Here is a 20,875-nt window from a genome sequence, read left to right as displayed (position 1 = left end):
AGCCGTGAAGTCCATGAAAAGTGTGAAACAATTTAAACGAATAAACTAACGGTTTAATTATACATAACAAATCAATTTAAAAAATATCTAAAATGAGTTGAGACATGAACCAACGACAACCACTAAACTGCAGGCTGCTGACTTGGGACAGGTTCATAAAGAATATGGCAGGGGTTGATATTAAAATGAAGATGTGGTATGATTGCCAATGAGACAATTTCTCACAAGAGACTAAATGACGCAGAAATTAACAGCCATATATCACCATACGCTCTTCAACATAAGCATAATAAAATTGAGAAAGGACATGGGGAATGTGTCAAAGAGACAACATTTCACATATTCAGCTATAAAAGGCCCCGAAATCACTAGAAGAAAACGAACAGCCTAATTAATGTACAAAATAATGAACGAAAAACAAGTAAGTAACACAGCAACAAACAATAACCACTGACTTACAAGCTCCTGACTTGGGACAAGCATATAGTTTTTTACATACATAATTTGGTGGGGATAAACATGTAAGCCGCGGATCCCAACCATCCCCTAACCTAGTACAGTGGTTTAACAGCACAACAGCATGTTTGTGAGCGCTCAACCCTCCCCGAAGCTGAAACAGTAGCGTAGCAGTACAATATAAAAACAACCGGCACAAATCAGTTGCAATTAGATTAACTCAAAATATCGGTACAGACAAACACAAAATAAAACCAGCAAACTAGAATTAAGACAATAGAGTATTGAACTAAGAGTATTTGCAATTACTGGTAATGTGTTCAAAACTAATTGCAACAAGTACTGAGATAAATCTTGTTCTCCCAGAATGAAGTATCAATCAGTACACAACCAACTGGTCCTTTTTCGTTGTCTATAGTCCCTAGTGTAAACAGTGTATAACTTACATGTTTTATTTGATACACTTTTCCAATTTATTTCTTGATATCAAATGCATGAAATATTAAGAAGGGGGGGGGGGGTGTATTTACATGTTAAAAAAAATTGGGTGCTGAATCTTTATGTTATTAGTAGTGATTTGGTCCAGTTCAAAAAGGTCAAATTTTATCACGCCTGAAGCTGTCAAACTGAATTTTACACCTCCTTAACACAGAATTGTCAATATTTTGAGTTAGAGCTGGTAGAAGTTTCTATAATTTTGATATTATTTGTCCCACTGGTAGAACACTACACTGTAAAAATCTTTTTGAGAAAGAGCAGCTGCGATTTTTTAAATTTGAATTTATTGTCTAAAAGAAATGCACTACGAAATAACTGTGTTCTCGGGCCAACTGATTTATTTATTAAGAAACGTCTGGTATACCTTATATACTTACATATAGATCCATATACAATGAAGGTTGTAGAAAAATGGTAGATCCGAAGGTTTTGACCATCAAAATTGTGCATTAGAAATAATATTTAGGACCAGAAGATGTTCTTCATGGAGCACCATAGAAAAACGATATTTAGAACTTCCAGATATCTTAGCTTTATACAAAAAAAATCCAGTTCGGTTTCTTTTTAAAAAAATGTATAGACTGAGATGTACTTTTTGATCAGTCATATTGACAAACATTGACGATTTTTCGTGCACTTTAAGATAAATCGTAAAAATCAAATAGTGGGAGATTAAGCCTGGTTTGTTTAGAAAAATTGAGACATAGGAAAGCACTTTAAAGAAAATTGTAACGAACAGAGCACACTTTTACAGTCATGCATGTCTACGGGACGTATCTTAATATTCTAAAAAAAAAAAGGTCATCGAAAACTTGATTTATGTCATCCAACATAACAAAAATCTGCTAAATTCGACGTCAAAATTAATTTTTATTTTACTCTTCACCAGAAGACATTCTGGAGATGTGCAGAAGAGACCAATAAAACACGCCCCAGACGAAAAAACTCAGTTTCCATTTTGCACTATTAACGTCTGTTTGGTAAAACAAAAATAATTTACACCACGACATAATCAACAAAGATGAAATGGCCATATCATTGATATAAACAATTTAGTTGAATAAGAAGTAAAGAAATGAAAAAAAAAATTTGTTCCTACGGTAATATTTTACGTTTATGAATCAAAATGATCAATATGAGTTATTAACTTCAAATAGTTGTGTCAATGTGGTTCAAATCGCCTACACGCTGCGCATTGGGCATGATGGTGTACGTTCGAGTCCCATCAAATCCAATTGTTTTTTCATCGTTTCGTAATTTTTTACATTTGTCGTTTTAAATCACATTATCATGATATTGTAAAGACACCTTTTAAAACAACAAAAAATAAAAAATGTGCTAACAATATTTCAGTTTTATTAAGGTTGAGCCGGTAATTGTGTCTTTGATTATATATGTATACTAGTGTGTAATATGTCCCACCTTAATGTGTTTTTATCAGCCGAGTACATTAAAGTACACACAAACTCATTTTTGGTTATTCAAGTTAAAAGAAAAATAAATAAGGCTGTTAGTTTTCTCGTTGGAATTGTTTTACATTGGCATATCGGGGCCTTTTACAGCTGACTATGCAGTATGGGCTTTGCTCATTGTTGAAGGCTGTTTGGTGACCTATAGTTGTTAATGTCTGTGTTATTTTGGTCCCTTGTGGACAGTTATCTAAATGTCAATCATACCACATCTTCTTTTTTATACAAACAATAACTGTAGATTTTCTCTGGTGAAAAATTTCCATATTTTGGTCATACATGTACATAGAACGAATGTTAACTTGTTGTTACCATAGCAACTATTTTACTGATATCAAATAGCTAAACTTTATATCAATTTTGTTCTTCATTGTATTAATACAATGGTTCACTAGTAATTATGTATGCACGTTGACTATTTAAGGTGTAATCTATTGTAAAATGTACACAATACATAAACAAGAGGCTCTCAAGAGCCTGAATCGCTCACCTGAATTTTTTTGGTTTAATCTCTCATCAATGATTATTTTGGCTTTTCAATTTATTTAAATGTTCTTTGAATCGTCCTATTTTCTTCAAAAGCAAAAAAAAATCATTTTCTCCTATGTTCTATTTTAGCCATAGGAGCTATGTTTCTTGACATACAAGGAAATGAAATATAAAATTTATACTAGATACTCTGAAACTCTGAAACTCATTTAGCCTAAGTTTGGCTGAAATTGATACAGCAGTTTCATAAGAGAAGATTTTTTAAAGTAAGTCAACATGATGAACAAATTGTGAAAAAAGTCTTTAAAGGGCAATAACTCCTAAAGAGGTCAATTGACAATTTTGGTCAAATTGACTTATTTGTAGATCTTACTTTGCTGATCATATTTGCTGTTTACAGTTTATCTTTATCTATAATAATATTCAAGATAATGACCAAAAACTGCAAAATTTCCTTAAAATTACCAATTAAGTGGCAGCAACCCAACAATTGGATGTTTGATTCATCTGAAAATTTCAGGGCTGATAGATATTGACCTAATGAACATTTTTACTCCATGTCAGATTTGCTCTAAATGCTTTCGTTTTTGAGATATAAGCCAAAAACTGCATTTGACCCCTATGTTCTATTTTAAGTAACGGCGGCCATGTTTTTTGACGGATCAAAAATCAAAGCACACACTTTGTGCAGGATAATCTAAGGAACAACCATGCTAAGTTTTAACCAAATCCATTCAGTAGTTTCAGAGGAGAAGATTTTTTAAAGTTAGCAAATATGATGAACAAATTGTGAAAAATTGTCATTAAAGGACAATAACCCCTTAAGGGGTCAATTGACAATTTTGGTCATATTAACTTATTTGTAGATCTTACTTTGCTGATTTTTTTTGCTGTTTACAGTTTATCTTTATCTATAATAATATTCAAGATAATGACCAAAAACTGCAAAATTTCCTTAAAATTACCAATTAACTGGCAGCAACCCAACAATGGTTTGTTTGATTCATCTGAAAATTTCAGGGCTGATAGATCTTGACCTAATGAACATTTTAACTCCATGTCAGATTTGCTCTAAATGCTTTCGTTTTTGAGATATAAGCCAAAAACTGCATTTGACCCCTATGTTCTATTTTAAGTAACAGCGGCCATGTTTTTTGACGGATCAAATATCAAAGCACACACTTTGTGCAGGATAATCTAAGGAACAATCATGCTAAGTTTTAACCAAATCCATTCAGTAGTTTCAGAGGAGAAGATTTTTTAAAGTTAGCAAATATGATGAACAAATTGTGAAAAATTGTCATTAAAGGACAATAACCCCTTAAGGGGTCAATTGACAATTTTGGTCATATTAACTTATTTGTAGATTTTACTTTGCTGATCTTTTTTGCTGTTTACAGTTTATCTTTATCTATAATAATATTCAAGATAATGACCAAAAACTGCAAAATTTCCTTAAAATTACCAATTAAGTGGCAGCAACCCAACAATGGTTTGTTTGATTCATCTGAAAATTTCAGGGCTGATAGATCTTGACCTAATGAACATTTTTACCCCATGTCAGATTTGCTCTAAATGCTTTCGTTTTTGAGATATAAGCCAAAAACTGCATTTGACCCCTATGTTCTATTTTAAGTAACGGCGGCCATGTTTTTTGACGGATCAAAAATCGAAGCGCACATTTTGTGCAGGATATACTAAGGAACAATCATGTTAAGTTTCATTCAAATCCATTCAGTAGTTTCAGAGGAGAAGATGTTTGAAAAATTGTTAACGACGACGACGACGACGACGACGACGGACGCCAAGTGATGAGAAAAGCTTACATGGCCTTTTAGGCCAGGTGAGCTAAAAAGTCTGTATGACTGATTTTCAACAATTTTTAAAGTCTTTAACCCTTAATTTAGGCAAAAATTAGCAGACTGGAACTTAAACTTGTGCTGTAACTGATTATACCAAAAAATAGCCTAATATCTACAGGCGTTTACAAAAAAGGCTGTATAAGATCTTCAAAAATTTATCGAAGTCAAAAGCCTGTAATTACGACAAACATCAGGAGAGTGAAATAAAAGCTAAAATTTGATCTGTAACTCATCATGATTAACTCACATACCAAAATTTAGCCCAATATCTGGAGGCATTTAGAAAATAAAGTCTGTATACTGTAAATTCAGAAATTATTGCGAGGTTTTTATTATTGCGAATAATGCGACTGAGTTGTAAACGCATTAATTCAAACTCGCATTTTGTAATATTTTAACTGAATTAAGCATGACTTTTCTCAAAATTGTAAAAATTAAAATCGCATTCAAGTGTAAAATGACAAAATCGCAATAATTAATGCACGCAATAATTTCTGAATTTACAGTAACTGTAATTTTAAACAATTTATCAAAGTCCATGAAAGGCCTTAATTTCTGCAAAAAAAAAATAGCGAAGTAGAACAAATCATAATTTGATCTGTAACTCATCATGGTTAACTCATATACCAAATATCAGCCCATTATTTGAAGGTGTTACGATAAAAAGTATGTATGAAAGGTTTGTTGCGGAATGATGGAATGGCGAACAAGGTAAATATATATGGCCCGGACAACTTTGTTGCTGGGTCATAAAAATTGCTACTTCTTACAAAGTCACTGGACCATGACCATGACCAAAGGGGCAGGGCCTCATATCTTAGTCATGAAACTGATATGAACTGATAGCAATCCATTTTGTACATAATTTCATTGATCTATCACTAATAGATCCTATTTTTACATAGTCAAATACAAACCCAGAATAGTTAAAGAAAGCTATTAAAATTTTAAAAACTTTAACCACAGAGTGAATGTAGTTTCTCCGCAGAAAAACTAAGTCCATTTATAAGTAAAAAACAGAAAAAATGGAATTTTATTTTTGCAAACTTTACTTCTGGATACTATCTTATGATCATAAACAAGCTTCTTTTCAAGTTTGGTAGAAATCCAGTATAGTTTAAGAAAGATATTCAAATTTTAAAAACTTTAACCACAGAGTAAATGTAATGTTTCCCCGTTTTTAACCACAGAGTAAATGTAATGTTTCCCCGCAGAAAAACTAAGTCCATTTATAAGTAAAAAACAGAAAAAAATAGAATTTTATTTTTACAAAATTTACTTCTGGATAGTATCTTATATCATAAACAAGCTTCTGTCCAAGTTTGGTAGAAATCCAGTATAGTTTAAGAAAGTTATTAAATTTTCAAAAACTTTAACCACAGAGTGAATATTTGTTGACGCCGCCGACGACGGAATGTAGGATCGCTTAGTCTCGCTTTTTCGACTAAAGTCGAAGGCTCGACAAAAATGTTCCTGATTTAATCAATAACAAATGTTTCAATTTTTATTCTATAGAACTACAAATAAAGTATATCAGTACTCATTCCAACAAACAAAACACATATGGTTTAAAAAAATTTAATGAATTTAATATTTCCATTGAAAACTTGTTTCTAGCTTCATCCTTCTCTTTAACAAGAATGTTTTCTTGACATCATCATTGATCATTGTTGAGAACATGCATGCAAAACATTGAGAGTAAAAGTGTTTGCAAATTAGATAAATTAGGTGTATGAAAACACAGTTAAATAAATATTAACAGCAAAATAATGTTTTCTTCCCTTTCATGGTCATTTTTATTTTGGGCTTATTTACATTCTAAATTTAGAATGCTAGCAGGCTAATCAGATTTTTCTTATAACTATATTGATTCTATTCATTATATTATATCTGAAAATACAAAGCAGTTTGTGTGTCCCAATTATAGTCTTAAACTTGAGCAAACTCTTCTATTTCATAGCTACTGTACCTTCAAGATTCCCACCAAAAAAGGAAGTATTCTGACGATGACTTCCTGTTTGCTATATCTTATTACCACAAAAAACTTTTAAACAACAAAGTCCAACAAATATGATGACTGAAACTCATGACACTGAAAACATGGTCTTTATTCTTGTAACAAGTAATATTTTTACTTTTAGTTTTATAAATTTCTTAAATATTAATTCAAAACCAATACTTTAAAGTAGGTTTATTCTACATTGTTCTAGGAAATGAGAACAAGGGACACATTAAAAAAAAAATAATCCTAAACTTCTAATATATATATATATTAAATGAAGAACTATATTTTTTTAATGAAAAAAACATCTTTTAATAGTTAATTTATATTTTAAACAATATAAATCAATTCTAAGATCTGGTGTTCTTGATTAATTTAGCTCTCAAAGTGTCTGTTTTTCTATAGTTTTAAACAATAATATGAGGCACACATTACCTGTAAAAGGGGATGAAGTCTGTATAAATTATTATTGGAATTCAAACTTGACATTCAAACTTTGGAATCTGTTGAAAAGAAACCAAAATTATGAAACAAAGGAACGCTATCATTATGAATAAATGTTTGTTTTAAGTTTATGTTCATTAGTGAGGGGGGGCAGGGCCTTTTTCGGGACTACTGCAGTTTCAGAGAAGAAGCATTTGGTAAAAGTTTACAAAAAATACAAATCAATTGTTAAAATTGACTATGAAGGGCAGTAACTCCCTTAGAGGGTCAATTGAAAATTTTGGCTATATCCACATCTATAATAAAATTCAAGATAATAACCAAAACTCTAAAATTCTCTGAAAATTACCAATTCCGGGGCGGCAACCAAACAATGGGTTGCCTGATTGGTCTGAAAATTTCAGGGCAGATAGACTTTGACCTATCAAACAAATTTATCCTTGTCAGATTTGCTTTAAATGCTTTAGTTTCTGAGATTTTAGCCAAAAACTGCATTTTACCCTATGTACTATTATTAGTCATGTCTGCCATCTTGGTTGGCAGACAGGGTCATCGAACACATTTTTTAAACTAGCCCAGTAGTTTCAGAGGAGAAGATTTTTGTAAAAGATTACTAAGATTTACGAAAAATGGTTAAAAATTGACTATAAAGGGCAATAACTTCTAAAGGGGTCAACTGACCATTTCCGTCATGTAGACTTATTTGTTAATCTTACTTTGCTTAACATTATTGCTGTTTACAGTTTATCTCTATCTATAATAATGTTCAAGATAATAACCAAGAACAGCAAAATTTCCTTAAAATTACCAATTCAGGGGCAGCAACCCAACATCAGGTTGTCCGATTCATCTGAAAATTTCAGGGCAGATAGATCTTGACCCTATAAACAATTTTACCCCATGTCAGATTTGCTCTAAATGCTTTAGTTTTTGAGTTATAAGCCAAAAACTGCATTTTACCCCTATGTTCTATTTTTAGCCGTGGCGGCCATCTTGGTTAGTTGGCCGGGTCACCGGACACATTTTTTAAACTAGATACCCCAATGATGATTGTGGCCAAGTTTGGTTTAATTTGGCCCAGTAGTTTCAGAGGAGAAGATTTTTCTAAAAGATAACTAAGATTTACGAAAAATGGTTAAAAATTGACTATAAAGGGCAATAACTCCTAAAGGGGTCAACTGACCATTTGGGTCAGGTTGACTTATTTGTAAATCTTACTTTGCTGAACATTATTGCTGTTTACAGTTTATCTCTATCTATAATAATATTCAAGATAATAACCAAAAACAGTAAAATTTCCTTAAAATTACCAATTCAGGGGCAGCAACCCAACAACGGGTTGTCCGATTCATCTGAAAATTTCAGGGCAGATAGATCTTGACCTGATGAACAATTTTACCCCATGTCAGATTTGCTCTAAATGCTTTGGTTTTTGAGTTATAAGCCAAAAACTGCATTTTACCCCTATGTTCTATTTTTAGCCATGGCGGCCATCTTGGTTGGTTGACCGGGTCACCAGACACATTTTTTAAACTAGATACCCCAATGATGATTGTGGCCAAGTTTGGTTTAATTTGGCCCAGTAGTTTCAGAGGAGAAGATTTTTCTAAAAGATAACTAAGATTTACGAAAAATGGTTAAAAATTGACTATAAAGGGCAATAACTCCTAAAGGGGTCAACTGACCATTTGGGTCAGGTTGACTTATTTGTAAATCTTACTTTGCTGAACATTATTGCTGTTTACAGTTTATCTCCATCTATAATAATATTCAAGATAATAACCAAAAACAGTAAAATTTCCTTAAAATTACCAATTCAGGGGCAGCAACCCAACAACGGGTTGTCCGATTCATCTGAAAATTTCAGGGCAGATAGATCTTGACCTGATGAACAATTTTACCCCATGTCAGATTTGCTCTAAATGCTTTGGTTTTTGAGTTATAAGCCAAAAACTGCATTTTACCCCTATGTTCTATTTTTAGCCATGGCGGCCATCTTGGTTGGTTGACCGGGTCACCGGACACATTTTTTAAACTAGATACCCCAATGATGATTGTGGCCAAGTTTGGTTAAATTTGGCCCAGTAGTTTCAGAGGAGAAGATTTTTGTAAAAGTTAACGACGCCAGACGACGACGGACGACAGACGACGGACGACAGACGACGGACGACAGACGACGGACGCCGGACGCCAAGTGCTGAGAAAAGCTCACTTGGCCCTTCGGGCCAGGTGAGCTAAAAAGGATAAAATACGTAAAAATCTGATATTTAAGCTTAGTCGGCCTACTATTTTTACGACATCCTAACAAGAAAACCGCAAGAGATAACTATATACTTTTTGGTGTTTTATAAGCTCCATATCATAGAGATCAATTGAAAGAAATACCAATAGATTTTGAAGTGGGGCCAATTTTGCCCCTTATAGCCCCTTCTCCTTTCTTGCTATTGCACAATACTTGATATGGAATCCTGATTTAGACCAACTTGAAAACTGGGCCCATAATCAAAAATCAAAGTACATATTTAGATAAAGCATATCAAATAAGCCCAAGAATTTAATTTATGTTAAAATCAAACTTAGTTTAATTTTGGACCCTTTGGACGTTAATGTAAACCAATTTGAAAACGGACCAAAAATTAAGAATCTACATACACAGTTAGATTTGGCATATCAAAGAACCCCAATTATTCAATTTTTGATGAAATCAAACAAAGTTTAATTTTGGACCCCGATTAGGACCAACTTGAAAACTGGGCCAATAATAAAAAATTTAAGTACATTTTTAGATTCAGCATATCAAAGAACCCCAAGGATTCAATTTTTGTTAAAATCAAACTAAGTTTAATTTTGGACCCTTTGGACGTTAATGTAAACCAATTTGAAAACGGACCAAAAATTAAGAATCTACATACACAGTTAGATTTGGCATATCAAAGAACCCCAATTATTCAATTTTTGATAAAATCAAACAAAGTTTAAATCTGGACCCTTTGGGCCCTTTATTCCTAAACTGTTGGGACCAAAACTCCCAAAATCAATACCAACCTTCCTTTTACGGTCATAAACCTTGTGTTTAAATTTCATAGATTTCTATTTACTTATACTAAAGTTATGGTGCGAAAACCAAAAAAAATGCTTATTTGGGTCCCTTTTTGGACCCTAATTCCTAAACTGTTGGGACCTAAACTCCCAAAATCAATACCGACCTTCCTTTTGTGGTCATAAACATTGTGTTTAAATTTCATTGATTTCTATTTACTTAAACTAAAGTTATAGTGCGAAAACCAAGAAAATGCTTATTTGGGCCCTTTTTGGCCCTTAATTCCTAAAATGTTGGGACTAAAACTCCCAAAATCAATCCCAACCTTCCTTTTGTGGTCATAAACCTTGTCTTAAAATTTCATAGATTTCTATTCACTTTTACTAAAGTTAGAGTGCGAAAACTAAAAGTATTCGGACGACGACGACGACGACGCCAACGTGATAGCAATATACGACGAAAAATTTGAAAAATTTTGCGGTCGTATAAAAATGTAATATTTAAAAACTAAATACCGGTAACTAAGTTTCCTTAAATTAAAAAATACAGTGTAAAGAATAAATTGCAAATCTTTCTCCAATTTTTCAGATTTGGGCAAAAAGAAACACCAAATAATTGATTATTTACTGTGATTGTACAATTCAAGATGGCAGTTTACCCCTGAACTACCTTAAATCATCTATAGAGAACCAATTTTTTTTAAATAACTACAAAGTATTCCATCTTAAGTTAATGAGATGTGTTATATTTGTCAATGAGTCAGTTGTGGATACAAATTGTAATGAAGTAAATATAACCAACTATACATGTATGGCACTGTGTAGTTATATTGATTTACCAGAAACAAGATTTAGGAAAATAATTATCAGATCCCGACACAACACAAATTTGAGCGAAAGCAACCAATGGAAACAATAAAGTAAACATCCAGTTTTATAGAATAATAGGTATCATTAAAATTGTGCTGAATTTTCAAAAACTTTTAAAATTCATATCTACTATTAAACCTTCATTTGTCAGCAAAAGGGTTAAACAATATTAATTTAAGTGGGTCAAATGGGTATATCTGAATCATTATAATTTACTTATCTACTTGGATTTACAAAATTTATAATTAATTCAAAAAGTAAATTTGGTACATATTTGGCTATTTATATAAAGGCATCAGCCAAACAAGATTGACAGTAAATTAAAGGATGTAACAGGGTAAACCTAAATTAGGCATCAGCACAACAAGCATAATTAAATAGGCATGAATGAAAAGGGACACATGTTAACCCTCAATGAGGCATCAAACTAACAACAAAGACAACAACAGTAATACAACTTATTTTAAGGGCATATGATACAGTTATGATTCCATGATAAATGTTTTATGAAAATTTGGATACAAACTAGTTTTCACCTAAGCAATTTAAATATGTCAGATAAAAATATACCTTAATGTGCTGCAGAAGGGGGGGGGGAAATCTCTTAAAAAACAGATAAACAATATGGGCTTTTTGTTAAACAGTTCTTTGGAAAAAATAATTCAGTGTACTTTACACTATATTTATGAATTCTAAAAAAATGAATGTGGACTTTTCATTTAAATTAATAGAATTTACTCTTCAAACCTAATCAAACTGAATTAATATGCCATTGTAAAAAAGGGTGGGGGGGGGGGGCCCCTTCTACTCATTTCCAAGTTAAATAACTCTCAATCATAAAAAAAACCAGTTGAAATGCATCTTTTCCCAATATGTCACAGTTTTAAGTGTCCCATAAATAACATTGTACGTTACTAAGTTACCTCCCCTGTAACTGTATCATATGTCCTTCATATAGACATGCAGTATCATCTGTAGACATGGGTGTATAAAAAATTACAATCTTTTACAAGGTCTTAAAAATATTGTAGATTATCAACTTTAAATGCAGTATCATTTGTAGACATGGGTGTATAAAAAATTACAATCTTTTACAAGGTCTTAAAAATATTGTAGATTATCAACTTTAATAGGTTTTAATAAAAAACCTTTGGTGAGTGAAAATTTGTCTAGTTCTATTTGTTTGTTTTATATCGTTTGAAAATGTTGATGTTGATGACAAAGCCAGGACAAGCAAATGCTTTCTCCGGAATATGCATGAAACAATAACCATTGAAAAGTTAACATACTAGACTGTACTTGACGCAGGAATTACTCTTAAGTAGGCTAGGTCGAAATTATACATAGTGTGAGAACTGGTCAGTGCTTTTAATAATTTTGAAGAAATCTATTGAAAATTGTTAAAAAATATATTAATATTATAATACATAAATTCATGCATCTACAATGTACCTAAGTAAACCCACCACCCAGAAGAAAAATTAATCTTTTGCTTTAAATTAATCGTTTAAGTACCAAGAACCATTATTTTGAGTTGCATAGTATTTTGGATTGAAAAATTTTATAGATATCAAATTAATATTTAGTAAAATATTTAAAGTACCCATGGACCAATTTTTAGTAAATTTATTTTTATTAGATATAGGAAGATTTGGTATGCGGGCCAATGAGACAACTCTCCATCCAAATAACAAGTTATAAAAGTAAACCATTATAGGTCAAGGTACGGCCTTCAACACAGAGCATTGGCTCACACCGAACAACAAGCTATAAAGTGCCCCAAAATTACTAGTGTAAAACCATTCAAAAAGGGAAATTAACGGTCTTATTTTTATAAGTTCTCTTTACTCACTATTTCTAGAAGAAATGGTGCAATATAATCTGTAAAGAAGTTTTGCAGTTTCACCAGCATTCTGTTAAAAAATTCTTCATCAAAATTGACTTCTACATGTTCTATTCCATGTTTGGTGTAGAATACCAAATCACACTTTTTCATCTCCATAATTCCCATTTGTCTTTGCACTTGACAATAATACTGTGAAAAAAAATCAATATAACCATCAGAATTAGTTTTCATGTGTAATACAGATTTAGCAGATTTATTTCTTAGTGAAAACGGACACTTAATTTCAATAACTTTACTCTCATGGCATTTACATGTGATCACTCCATCTGGACTACAACCTATACATGGATACTTCGGATTTACCACCAAACCAGTTTCAGTTATACATTTATTCCTTTTCAAACCATGAGCTGTTTGGTATAGGTTCCTGGCTTTTGATTCCTTGCGTCTACCCCAGTCTAAGGCCAATTCTTGGAATTTATTCTTTACAGAAAGTGATTCACTACCTATAATTCGGCTGCAAATATGATCTGGGTCCTCATTATTCATTATAGCCTGAAAGTTAGAAGCAGTAATTAAACCTTTCCTCATAGTGAACCATAAGTTGTTGCTACTCTGGCCCTGAGTTGCTCTTGATATCAGCTTAACATCATCTGAACTGAATGATAGGCTAGCCATAAATTTATCAACTATGTCCTCTTCATTATCAATTAAACATACATACTTATCTTTAAAATACTTAGCCTTAGTAGGAATTGTTAAGTCCTGTATTGCCTCTGAATAGTCCATCTTTGCCACATCTACTGGTTCATGGGGTAGAAATTCTAGTGCTCTAGCCTCTGGATTTATCTATTCAAAAACCAAGTTGAATTATAAACAAAAGTATTAATTATATGTTTTTCAAGAAAAAATATCAATTTTGAATTTAAGAATTTGAAGAAAAATATTAACTGTATATATATGGACAATGGAAAAAGATATTAAGTATATTTTTTTAATTATGTGAATTTGGCATTTTAATGACTTCAATATTTGTGTTCACTATATGATGCATTTTCTTAAAAGTAAATTGTGAAAATTTGAAAAAGAAAATTAAGTATGAAAAAATTACACAATGTTTTAATAAGGGTTTTTTTCAGGGTTGGTATTTGTTGATATATTTTTGTTTTTGTTTACAATTTTTACTTTTACTGGCTTTGTGGTGTTTTGTTAAAGCCAGGAGCAGAACTTATTTTTTTTATATATGAACTCAGTAACTTTCTTAAAAAACATTTATATTAGTTTTGAAATTAATGAAATGATTGCAAAATCCTATTAATGATTATACTTGAACAAAATTCAAAGCATAAATTTCACAAGGTAAATTGTCACCATTTTCTGTAGTGTTTTTTTTTTAAATAAGAATTAATGTTGTTTAAATTCATAAATTAAAAAGGTGACACTTGGTGCATATATATAATATATATGCTGCAGACTGAAGTGCAAAAATTTAAAATAATAATTGATATTGCATTGAACATTTAAGAAAGAACACTAATGCCATAATAAATAAATTTAAGCTTTCATTGTTAACAAAAAAAAAATTATAATAGGAGTAATATTTAAGTATTAAAGTATGGTTTATTGTTTAAAAAAGGTCTTGCACAAAAGTAATTATTTTGATATATTTTTTTTGCTTTTTATATTTTTGAAAATGTAATTGTTACTGTCCAATTTTATCAATCCTTAAACTTTTCAAGAATGGTTGATGTATGTTATAACTATGCACCAAGTGTAAGCACCTTGATACCTATTTTCAATGGACACGAGTTCTGCTCAAGACTTCATTTTGAGGTTTTAAAATTACATAGGAAAAAGATATCTGTACAATATGATTTCAAACCTCAAGAGGAGTCGCTAGAGGGCGCTGTACTTGAAGTATAGTGTATCCACCAATAAAACCGGTGGGCGTGTTGTTAAATTATTTAAGAAATAACTGTTTTGTATTTGAAGCTTTCAGGACGTCCATCGGTAGTTTTACTGTAGCAAATTTAGTTTACCTGGCGATGCATAGCAGAGACAGGTAAATGGGTATTTGAGACAGTAAAAGTACCTATGGATGCCGCAAAGCTTCAATTACAATACAGTTATCGCTACTCTAAGGCAAAACAAGTTCATAATTAAATTTCAATGCATAAGAATTGTTGTTATACCTGTGCTAATTTACTTGCAAACTGTTTTATCTTCTCGTCTTCTGCAGCTCTGTCAACCATCTGTCTAGGATCAAAACTGGAAACCACATGGTCTGCTGATGATACACATGCTTCCATCCTCCTAATTTGGAATATTAAACATTTAAATGTATTTATTGGACAGGCATTAAATATTGGCATTGTATGTGCCCGGTATTTAGGATTTCCAAGTTTTTCAGTAGCAACAAGAAACTTCCAGAAGCGACAAGATGAATATTTAATGAGGAGTCTATTTTCAGAGAAGAAAAATGAAAACAAAGTTCTTCATTATTATTGTTATTAAAATAACTTATTCCTAATAAATATAATAAAAAAAATGAATTAAAATGGTTATTTTTAGATTAGAGGCCAGTCTGGATCCTTGTGTAACATATATATTTATTACATTGGTTGCAATGAATTACATTGATTTCTCAGTTAAATAAAAACCGAAAAATTTCACATGTGAAATAACAGTTGTTATTATTTCACTCTCTGACGTCATACAACAATAGGCGATGAACACAAATTGTGAATGCGTAGAAAAAAATATAGTTCTTAACATGTTTTGCATTAATTTCTGTAAAAAAATGCCATTTGCCAATGTAATGAAAAGAATAACTAATTAAAGACATCAAATATAAAAAAATATTCAACTCGTTGTGCGCATTCATGAATTAATGTGTTGTTCGGTCACTTGTTGAATATTTTTCTCCATTTGAATTCTTTGGTTAGTTATTCTATAAATACATGTATATACATATACTAATACTGTAATATATGAGTGAAATCTAGAATATTTTTTTATTAATGTTTGAATTTTACCAGTGCTAAAGATGAACATGATTAAGTTAAAAACCTTGGTTTGATAATTTTCATTCGTTCCACTTCTACTGGCTCATCGTGTTCCCTCTTTCGTTTCTTCCACTGGCAAGGACCATCAGTAACAGACTTCTTCTCAAATGCCTCCAACTCATATAAGCATGCTGCAACATGACGACAAGCTCCATCAGCACTGCAATTAAATTGTATTAAAGAAAGTTAGCACATGCATACATATATTATAATCATTATAGATTTTTTAAGGTTAACTAAACATTGGCATTTTTTATTGAAAGTCATCAAATTACATCAGCAGAATTTTTAAATTCCAACTGCCTAATACAAGACACAGAAGCTTGAAAACCAACCTTGAGTTTTGACTTTAAATCCACCTATACTTAAGGCTGTTATACAAATGTTCTTACAAAATAGTTTAACCCCACCACTTGGTTTCTGTGCATGTCCCAAGTCAGGAATATTTAATAAAATGGTCATTGTTTGTTGAAATATTTCATATTTGGTTTTCCTTCATTTTTTTTTTAAATAAATCAGACCATGAGCTGTATTCTATGGATTGTTTTACATTTGTCATTTCAAAAAATTTATAGCTGACTTCCCTTAGTTTTTTTCTAGATGTTGAAGATTGTATCTATAGTAAGATGATGATTTTGCTGTCAATTTGTCACTTGTGGAGAGTTTTATCAATGGCAATCATACCACATCTTCTTATTTTCATATAACAATAGAAAATACAGTGGGTCAAGAATTTGACAAATATAATAATTTTATATTTACCCTCCTGGACATTCACAGTAAGCTGCTTTAACATCACCTAGAGTCTTGTGACTCTTGTCTACAACTAACCAGCACTGGTAGGTCATCTTCCCAGTCAACGTCTTTGCCCTCTGTGTTGGTCTCACCTTTCCAATAAAAACACAAACTGAGCTGTTAACCTTAAGATAGTTGACTTTCAGTTCCTGGACATGTCCATCATAAAACAAGCGGTAGTCCTCTGCACTCTTATAAGCTTTCAATTTCCTCTTATCATAATCTGAACGTTGCAACAACAAATAATTGAAGATGTCGTACAAGGAAAAGTCAGGTATACCAGAAAAATCTTCATCATATCTGAAAAAAATAAAAGTTTAACAAATCAACACTACATAATGCATTGCTGGTAAGAAATTAATGGATTTTTCTAGTAAAACAAGAATATGTCCTAAGTACACGGATGCCCCACTCGCACTATCATTTTCCATGTTCAATGGACCATGAAATGGGGTAAAAAATCTAAATTTGCCATTTAAATTAGAAAATCATACCAAATAGGGAACATGTGTACTAAGTTTAACCTGAAACTCCCACTTTCATTTTCTTTGTTCAGTGGACCGTGAAATTTGTTTATCCGTACATTTTTGTTCCATGAGTTGAGTTTTTTGGCAAAGTGTCTCAACCCCCCCCCCTTTTCTTTTATTTATAAATCATTTTTATCCATACTGTCTTGAATGCCTTTTTTTAAATTTCACCATTGTCTTGTCAAATGGGATCTCCCTTTATAGTATTGTTTCAGATTGACAAGAATAATCATATTTTTAAAAAGGTGCCATAATATGAGTTTTAGAAATAATTTCATTAATAGGCAGCAACCATTTCATTTTCGGGAGGGGGGGGGGCTATGGTTTTTTTTTTCATCTTCGGCCAAAGACTATTTATTTTTTTGGCAACAAGGCGAAAACAATTTTTTTCTTTCAATTTTAGCATTACATTAAGTGGCAGTTGAGGGTGAAACACACAATTTTTTTTCTCAGGGTCAAAAACAATTTTTTTTCTCCATAGACTGGAAACAAACTTTTTTTCCAAAAAAATCCATAGCCCCCCCCCCCCCGAAAATCAAATGGTTGCTGCCTTACTGCTAAATAGAAAAATATATTTTAGTAATTTGCTTCAGACACAAAGAAAAAGAAGCATGACCCTCATTTTGACTCCTTTTACTTTAGGAATCCCATTACTTGAGGGTTATGGTTTGATTATGGTTAGGGATAAAACTGTAGGTTTTCAAGTTAATGGACTAACATGCAATATGTACAGTTGGGTACTATTAATGTAAGAGTGAGGGTTTTAAGATTGGAGTAGAAGACTGGTGAGCACTATGCTGTATATGGTTGGGGTATGGCCTAGTCCAAATAATTGTGACTTCTGGCAACGCTTTTTAAATGTTTTTCTTGGACAGTCCAAAAAAAAATTAGAACAGCCTTACCAGACATCATAATAATTTGGACTGCCAAAAAAAAAATTAAAATAGCTTTGCCAGATGTCATTATTATTTGGACTAGGGTATGACCCTACATATGAAAGTATTGTGTAAGTTAACATATTTTCAGGTACTTTTAAATTGTGAGAAGGATTGGATCTAAGTTCAAATGGTTAGATTCTAGGGAATACAGTGTTTACTTCAGGTCATGCCTTTATGGGTTAGGCAAATTTAAAAAATACAGTAAGGTTTAGGGTTCATTTATGGTTTGTATTGTTAGCATATTATATGATTTTCTAGTTTAAAGTAAGGTTTAATATTTAGGGATACTGTCAAGGTAGGAATATGGGTTAGTTGGGTACATTTTTATATAGGTTGGGGGCTCTTCAATTAAAAGAAAGCCGAAAATATTATTTTCTGACTTATTTTGTCAGTATAACTCATTCAAACGATAAAGGATATAATAAAAAATCTTAGTCAGGTAAAGGTACGAATTTTGGTTAATTTTAGGACAAGTGTATTAAGGACATACATATTCTACGTTGATAGCCCCTCGTTGGGACCCCCTAGTAAGAAAAGGTGAAAAAGCCGGTTTAAAGAAGTATGCAGAGGGGCATAAAAGTCATAGAAATGAATGAAAAATTATCTAAATTACCCTCCTATGGTAAACGGGTCAGAAAAACTACAACCGGCTCTTCTCAGGCGATCTTGTATGGTAGAGTCTACGTCGTCTGCTAGAAAATTGGGGTCATACGGAATGTTCAATTTTTCCACCGCCTCAGCTAAACTGGCCAAATCTTTCTGTTTGTAACCATTTGCCACTATACCTCTATCTCTCAAATACAACTGAATCTTTGGAATTGTCAAAGATTTAAATGATAACATCGTTATAGTAGTATTATAGCAGAATGAAACAAGTTGTGTTGGGCAATCGCTATGGTAAACAAGCAAAAACTGTGACGTCTTTTGCCCCACCTATTTCCGGTCGATATATTTTGCAGATTTGAAAGCGAAACGCCATTTAATGTGCAAGTGGTCTATTGTATAAATTAAAAACAAAGAAAAATTGTAAAAATTGAAAATATGAAAATATATGACCAAAAACAACTCTGAATAAGAAATATTTTGTTAATTTATATTTTGACAAAAATTATCAACATAAATTTATTAAAAAAACATTTACCAGGCATGCGCTGGAAAGTAAACATCTGTAGTCTGTACGTTGATGGTTTTCTGTAACAAAAGAAGAGAAGAAGAAATCCAACCCCCATAATAGATCATGAATTTATACATTTTTAGAATTATTTATATTTATTTTATCAAATATTATAGGATGCCGAATTGACTTTAAATAGGTGCTGATTTGACTAGTTCCGATTTAACAAGGTGCCGATTTGAACAGGTGCCGATTTGACTTGAAGTTGTACCCATTATAAATTGCCTTCCGACAGAATTTCGGCTGTAAAATCTCGTCTCTGTCCACATTTCAGTCCTAACCTTTTGAAATGTGATGTAACATCCCCCTGGCAATCAAACAACTCTACTAAATGTGTGCCATGAAGATGTAAACATAAAACATAAATTGATAATGTTACAGACAGCATCCATGTTGTATACAGCGCCATCTATAAATAGTTCTAAAGGGAGATAAGGTAAACTTCTTCTTCTTCTTCCAAATTTTCACATCCTTTGTAGGACAACCACACCGTTACGGCGTGTAGAACAAAACCCACCACCATGAATGTAGGAATATAATATGTACACTATATATTGAATAATGATATCCTCCACTAATATATACAGGATCACTTTCTAGTTGCACAGAACGGGCAGATTTAATACTGCTGTTCCTCAATCCCAATCTTAACCAGCGCATACCAAATTTAAAGCACAGAGAACTTGAGAAAATACGTCGAGGAAAACGCACCAGAGAGGAAAACTGCACATTGGGACAATTCGTGCCAACAGGCCATAAGATTGAGGATTGAGGACGTATAGAAGAGGGACGAAAGATACCAAAGGGACAGTCTAACTCATAAATCTAAAACAAACTGACAACGCCATGGCTAAAAATGAAAAATACTAACAGACAAACAAAAGTATACATGACACAACATAGAAAACTAAAGAAAAAACAACACGAACCCCACCAAAAACTAGGGGTGATCTCAGGTGCTCCGGAAGGGTAAGCAGATTCTGCTCCACATTTGGCACCCGTCGTGTTGCGTATGAGATAACAAATCCAGTAAATAGTCTAATTCGGTAGGTCACATAGCTTGTAGTATGCCGTGATTCTTAGTTGCGTTAAAAATTGTTAGGCTAGTTACCGGACATATATACAGGGGGGATTACAGTGGCGGATCCAGAACTTTTCATAAGGGGGCCCGTTGACTGACCTAAGGGGGGCTCCAGTCATGCGTCAGTGATTCCTTATATAAGCAACCAATTTTTCCCACACAAAAGGCGGGCGGGCCCCCAGGCCCCCCTGGATCCGCCTATGGGTTATATATGTTTACGTAGTAAAATAGTAAAAGATAAATGTTGTAAAATAAATTACTTCACTCACATTCACACGGGTAAAAAGAATAACAAGCTTGCAGCATTTAAATCTAAAAAT

General features: G+C 32.3%; 1 protein-coding gene across 2 annotated transcripts in view; it reads right to left on the bottom strand.

Annotated features, from left to right (window-relative positions):
• Nucleotides 1–19,275, bottom strand: part of LOC143059469 (uncharacterized) — a 52,317-nt gene extending 33,042 nt beyond the window's left edge. Inside the window, exons 1-5 of one of the 2 annotated variants that reach the window (XM_076232972.1) lie at nt 18,914–19,275; nt 16,803–17,135; nt 16,045–16,200; nt 15,168–15,288; nt 12,982–13,824 (exon numbers count right to left, since the gene is read on the bottom strand). In XM_076232972.1, coding sequence (XP_076089087.1) covers nt 12,982–13,824; nt 15,168–15,288; nt 16,045–16,200; nt 16,803–17,135; nt 18,914–19,143 — 1,683 coding nt within the window. In that variant the 5' untranslated portion in view covers nt 19,144–19,275. The remainder of the gene's footprint in view (nt 1–12,981; nt 13,825–15,167; nt 15,289–16,044; nt 16,201–16,802; nt 17,136–18,913) is intronic. The other variant, XM_076232971.1, reaches the window with a different exon arrangement.
• Between the last annotated feature and the right edge of the window lie 1,600 nt (nt 19,276–20,875).

The sequence above is a fragment of the Mytilus galloprovincialis genome, chromosome 14 (genome assembly GCF_965363235.1).
Source record: "Mytilus galloprovincialis chromosome 14, xbMytGall1.hap1.1, whole genome shotgun sequence".
In the NCBI taxonomy this organism is placed as follows: domain Eukaryota; kingdom Metazoa; phylum Mollusca; class Bivalvia; order Mytilida; family Mytilidae; genus Mytilus; species Mytilus galloprovincialis.
This window is presented reverse-complemented; position numbering and strand designations above follow the sequence as displayed.